Genomic DNA, 6482 nt, shown 5'->3' on the forward strand with positions numbered 1-6482 from the left:
AGTTCATAATACACTACGCCGAGCTGATCCCACCAAATACAGAGCATGACCTTGGAGCCGAATATTCGGTTTGGCCGTCGTGGAAGCATGGCCGGGAACTCCCTATGATTTTCTGCGCTTGGGATTACCGTAATGAACCCATTTTTCGTCCCCAGTCACAATGCGATGCAGAAAGACCTTCCGTCTTTGTCTTTCAAGCAGCTGTTCACAAGCAAACAAACGCCGTTCAACATCTCTCGGCTTCAATTCGTATGGCATCCAATTTCCTTGCTTCTGAATCATTCCCATGGCTTTGAGGCGTTTTGAATGGCTTGTTGAGTCACTCCCAATTCTTCTCGATTTTGTCGTGCCAATTCTTCTCGATTTTGACACGAGTCTTGCTCAAGTAATGCCTCCAATTCTGCATCTTCGAAAACCTTCTCTCTTCCACCGCTATGCCGGTCAAAATCACCGTTCTTGAAGCGTTGAAACCACTCACGACACGTTCTTTCACTAATAGTGGCCTCACCATAAGTATTTGAGAACATTCGATGAGCCTCAGCCGCAGATTTCTTCATATTGAAGCAAAAAATTAAAACCTCCCGCAAATGACGAGAATTTGGCTCGTAAACTGACATTTTCAATCGAGAATAACTTTATGATGCAGACACAAATCGACTATGTCGATTTGTTTTGTCGAATGTTTCTATGGGATTATGTTGACAGATGCCTAAGTTTATTGTATGACGTCTATGATCTATTTATTTCGACCACCACTTACCGCTAAAACCATCTATAGGAAAACGGCGGAAGCAAAGTCGTACACCTAATATATGAGATATATATATATATATATAATAAAACGCGAAATAATAAAAAAAATATATTATGTAATTATAGCCGCAGATAGAAACGAAAGAATTTGTTCCAAAAATGTTGGAAACTTCAACAGGAATTGTAAAAAATTCAGCTAACATCATGAAAGAATCTACATTTAGTTTAATAAGAAATATCAGTAATACTAATTTTTGGAAATCTAGATTGAACCTTAACTTTAAAAATGAATTAGAAACTAATGCACAATATGAATTTGAAGTAGAAAACAAGAAAAATATCAATCTTCAAAGTTTTTCATGCTTTTATGAATCCTTACATGAACTGTATAGGATAAATGTTAATGAGAGTTACAATAAGTATTCTATGACAAACGTAGAAAATACAAAATTAAAATGTTGCCAAGCGCTTTTAAGAATAACCATATTGAGTGAATCCTCTTGTTATGGGCTAGAAATAAGTGACATTAATCATTGTAAGTATCATATTATTAAAAATATATTTAACAAAAATTTAATCGTAAATGATTACATTTATGTAATGAAAGTTACAAAATTATTTTATTAATTTCAGTGCTTTTAGAATGCGCAAAACATACTATGTCAAACGATTGGTTACTTAGTATGGCGTATCTATTGAGTTTAAATAGAGATCATATCTTAGATGCTCAAACAATCTTTTTAGATTTTCCACGAACTGAATTGTATATACAGACTGCACTCTATTATTATTCATTAGAACTGTATAAGAAATTATACACTAATTGTGAAAAATTATATTTATATAGTCCATTAGATTTAGTAAAAATTATGCTAGTTGCAGCACAAAAGTCTGAAGAATGTGATATTGTTAAAACATCACAATATTGGCAAAGTCATCTACTCGGTGAAGCACATATTACTAGTATGAAACAAATGAAAGTAAAAGATATAAATACATTAGAATTAGGACAAATTACTTCTCATGTACTTACTGAAAAAAACTGTGAAAATCTCAAAATCCATTAATGAGAAACGAGTAACAGTAGAATGTATTGATGTTACTAATATTCCATCAAATTCTAAGGCGAATGAAGATCTGAAAATAGTTATCTCAGATGATATTGAGGCCGTAGAATGGACAGATGATTGGGATGATTTTTCTGATAATAACATGGAAGCAAATAACGATGAGAAAGATAAAATTAAATCCAAAGAAATTTTACAAGAAGAAACTGTTTTTTCTCTTGATCGCATTATTGCCAAGTGTGAGACAGAGGAAGATCGATTTAAGCTATTTAAGAAACGGTTCAATCAAATCAATAATTTAAAGCAATATCAGGAAGTAAAAAAAATAATATTGCAGTGGCCGAAATTTAATATGCCAGATCATATCACAATAGATAATCATCCAGTTTTAAAAATGATGAAAGTGGTAATTGCGCTTATAGAACCGAATACAGCTGATTTTGAAAAAATAATATTAAAAGAACATGAGAAACTCATTGAATTATTAGCATCTAAGGAGGTATTGTAACAAATTGCATTATTTTCTTTTTTATAGGTACTTAAATACTGTACTTATTTTTAAATATATTTTATAATATAGATTCTCAAACAATTTTTGAAACTCGAACGAGATCATATTAGCTTTGTACAAAGCCTTTACATAAGATTATGCTCTCAGGACATCTTGATGCATAAAGAAGCAATAATTCTTATTAAAGAACAACAGGTCATTGTTTATTCGCCTACGAAAAGATAATTCTTAAAATATATAATGTATATAACTCAATTTTATTTTTTCAGACTGTTTTATTACCACCATTAATATTGGAGAAACTTTTCCGAAATGATTTAACAGCATTGTTTAGACCAGATCATATTGTATACAAACAGATTATCGAATATGTCTTTGTAAATGAATCTTTAACCGACATTGAGGAAAATGCAAAAATACTTATAAATGAGTTAAAAAAACAGAAATATATACTAGAGGCTTTGCATATTATAAAATTAATGGAGAAAATATCACCGGTCTTATGCACATTTGATACTTGTTTTCAGCTATTAATACAGGAATGAATCCCAAATGTAAAAAAGAACTGTGATATATATTGAATATAAAGGGAGATTACAGAAAGATATTTATTACAAGTAATCTCTGTTTTATATAAAAGTGTTTAAAAGACATACGTGCGATATGGAATTTAAAGTTGTCTCAGTTACAAAGTTTATTATATTATCGTAATAAGGAAAGAACGTAAGAATTTTAAATCCTTTCGCGAAACTTTCTATGATTATATTTTGAAAGATATATGTATCTTTTATATATATATATATATATATATATATACATATATATATGATGTATATATATATATATGAAAGAATTTATTTGTAAATATGTATAATAATTACAAACTGTGTTGTAAGGAATAAAAATCAATTTGATGAAGAAATTCAGATAGTAAATCTAACTAATACATACTCATGCTTTATCAATCCTTTTATGAAAGAGTGGGTTAGCCTTATCTAAAGGGAGTAAGCTCTTTCGATTCAATGTAAAGATAATAATTGGGTAAAAACTATAGTTATAAACTTAGTTCTGAAATCTTTCAACTGAAATTTCGGTTTCGGCTTCGATTTCAGTTTCAGTAAAAAATCAGAGTTTTGATTTGTTTTCGGTTTCAGTCGAGAATTAAGAGAAAAATTAAGAGAAAATTTCGGTACGTAAACTGAAACTGTACAAATTGCAACGCGTTGGCGAGCATTCGAAAAAATACATGTTATTATCGGCTGATCAGCGCCGATTGCTGCAAATCACGCCAGCGCTATTTCTTTTTTCTTTATTTTTTTTACTCGCCAGGTCGTTATATATCTAATGCCTGCAGTTTTTTATAATTTATAGAAAATTTTTTATAATTTAAGGAATAATGAGACATTAATAACATCTTATTTTTAAAAAAGTACATAAATTTCACATATTTTGACATTTTCCAATGACTCTCTGAAAATCATATGGTATTTGTAAGATTTATCCAATTTCGGTTTCGGTCGAAATTGAATAAAAACTGAATATTCATTTTCAGTTTCAGCCGGAGATAAAAAATGGTTTCGGTTAGAATCTCTAGTAATAACTCTGCAAATGATATCTCCGTTGGTTTTATCAATTATGATAAGATTGAATCATTTAGTCACCGCGATACGTTATATCGTGCTGCATCGTGTTGTATGCTCAATTACCACTGATGTAAATATCATTGCGCGTTTGTACCCTCCAGTTGTATTGAATGTCAACTGGATGATTGAGCGTGGACTACGCTCCCTGCGCACATAATCGCTTGTCTAGCTTAGCAAACTGTTCCGTTCATCTGAGAATTTAGTTTGCCACTTCCTTTGGTTGAATAAACACGTCCTTTAGTCGGGTGAGTCGATATATTTACACATGTCTGCAGCCGCGAATATCCGCTTGCTTATTGCGGATGTTATTTATAAATGTGTATCTTTATATTTAAAATATTTAAAATTTCTTATTATCTTGTGTGTGTTTTAAATACTTAAAATTTCTTATTATATATATATATATTTTTTTTGTTGAACCTACCGAACACAACAGTAAATGCTTTCTTTTATTTTAATTTGTAAAAATATGTAACAAAGTTATTTATATATTACTTCTTTGAAATAAATTATTCATTTGTTCGATGTTGAAAGTTATGTTTAAAATGTATATATGTATGTTTCGCGTGCACTAAATATGTTTTAAATAAAATTAAAGTAATAATACAATCCAATTACTATTTGATAAGAAATGAATATTAAGCAGCCTTTGTTATTGCAACAATATCAACAATTTTATATAATTTTTATTAATAATTTTATTAAATTACAATTTATTTTTTATTTGCTGGTGTTCCTAATCAATTAATAAATTGTTCTCAACATTTCTACATTAATATACAAAAATTCTATAGCTGTAGTTTATATCTGTACAGTTTAACAATTAATCAACCGAAGAACAAAGAAGATATTCCAACTACGGCTTTGTTCGCTGTTCAAACGCCCTTCCTCTCGCTCTGTCTCTTCGCTGTGCAGGGAACGTACATTTCTTTTTTTCATCGACTCGACTTCCCCCTTAATAACTCACAGCTATTTTTGCGTCGTGCATCGCGACAGTATGGAATACAATGATACGCTGCTCATCCCAGGTCAGCATATACGCCCGCCCGTGACTGAGGAGATGGCAGTCGCACTGCTGGAGCGACTCTACGGTATGAGGGCGACGAGCGTGCGCGAACTGAACTCTTACGACGATCGCAATTACCACATGATATGTGATGGGACAACTGTGAATCCATGCATAATTAGCCCAGAGAAGGCCGGTTATGTTCTTAAGGTGATCAACTTCTTGGATTCTCGCAAAACCAATGTGATAGAAGCGCAGACAGAGTTAATGATTTTCCTCAATCAGCGAAATGTCTGCTGCCCGTTACCGATTAAGAATATGAACGGCGCGTACTTTTCTTTAGAGATTTTGAAGAACGAGAATACCATGGAGAAGTATGCCGTGAAACTGTTCGTCTATCGTCCCGGTGAATTATTGTATCATGTAAAAATAACTGATGAATTATTGCGCAAGATCGGCAGCTTCACCGCGAGAATCGATGAGATACTCATGGGCTTCAATCATCCCGCCTTCGACGATCACAAATCATTGTGGATGTTGACTTCAGTGCCGCGAGTGCAGCAATTCACGTATGCGATCAAGAGTTCGTTGGATAAGCAACTGGTGCACGATGTGATCATAAGTTTCCAGAGGGAAGTGTTGTCAATCACAGACCAGATGGAACAAACGATCATACATGGTGATCTAAATGAGCACAACATCCTTGTGAGTCCCGACGGTAAAGACATTGTCGCTGTGATCGATTTCGGTGATTGTCACAGAACTTGTTGTATTTTTGAGCTAGCGGTAGTTCTTTGCTACATGATCCTACAAACAGCCGATGTAGAAATGGGTAAATACGTTGTGGAAGGTTATGAAAAGATCAAGAAATTGACCGACGTGGAGAAGAAGATTCTTAAGATCAGCGTATGCGCCAGGATATGCCAGAGTTTGATAATGGGCGCTTACTCGCACTTGCACGATCCAGAAAATCAGTATTTGCTGACCACACAGAAAACCGGATGGATGTTACTAAAGAGATTGTGGCCCATGAGTCGAGAAGATGTGATGCAAGCTTGGGGATTGACTGTTTCCTAAACGAGTAATATTGATCAGTTTGCTGAATTAACAAAGTAAATACTTAATTAAAGAATTAAGATTATTTAAAGGAACTAAGATTATTTACTGCTTTGATTATAGATTTTTCTAAATAAATATTTGAATTTAATGATTACCTATTGGAAATAATTATGTAAAATTATAATTATATAGATTGGAAACAGAGGTGTTGAATTCAGAATAATTTTAGTATCATATTTGATACATCTACTGATTTCTACACGTTATTAATCGGTAATAGAGTATTATTGGGCATTTTTAATTGCAATAATTTATTACATTTTTGTGTATATATATATATATTTATATATATATATATATACACACACACGCACGCACGCACGCACGCACGCACGCACGCATGCACGCACGCACGCACGCACGCACGCACGCACGCACGCACG

General features: G+C 32.7%; 2 protein-coding genes across 2 annotated transcripts in view; both read left to right on the forward strand.

Moving 5' to 3' along the window:
- Positions 1-2876, forward strand: part of LOC105626814 (neuroblastoma-amplified sequence-like) — a 13941-nt gene extending 11065 nt beyond the window's left edge. Inside the window, 5 exon segments of the mRNA XM_012208107.1 lie at positions 880-1288; positions 1387-1798; positions 1800-2319; positions 2401-2526; positions 2601-2876. Coding sequence (XP_012063497.1) covers positions 880-1288; positions 1387-1798; positions 1800-2319; positions 2401-2526; positions 2601-2876 — 1743 coding nt within the window.
- A 2095-nt stretch (positions 2877-4971) lies between these two features.
- Positions 4972-6057, forward strand: LOC105626660 (hydroxylysine kinase). The gene has a single exon (XM_012207954.1). The coding sequence runs from the start codon at positions 4972-4974 to the stop codon at positions 6055-6057; it is 1086 nt and encodes a 361-aa protein (XP_012063344.1).
- The last annotated feature ends 425 nt before the right edge of the window (positions 6058-6482 follow it).

This window comes from Atta cephalotes (genome assembly GCF_000143395.1).
Source record: "Atta cephalotes unplaced genomic scaffold scaffold00006, whole genome shotgun sequence".
NCBI lineage: Eukaryota > Metazoa > Arthropoda > Insecta > Hymenoptera > Formicidae > Atta > Atta cephalotes.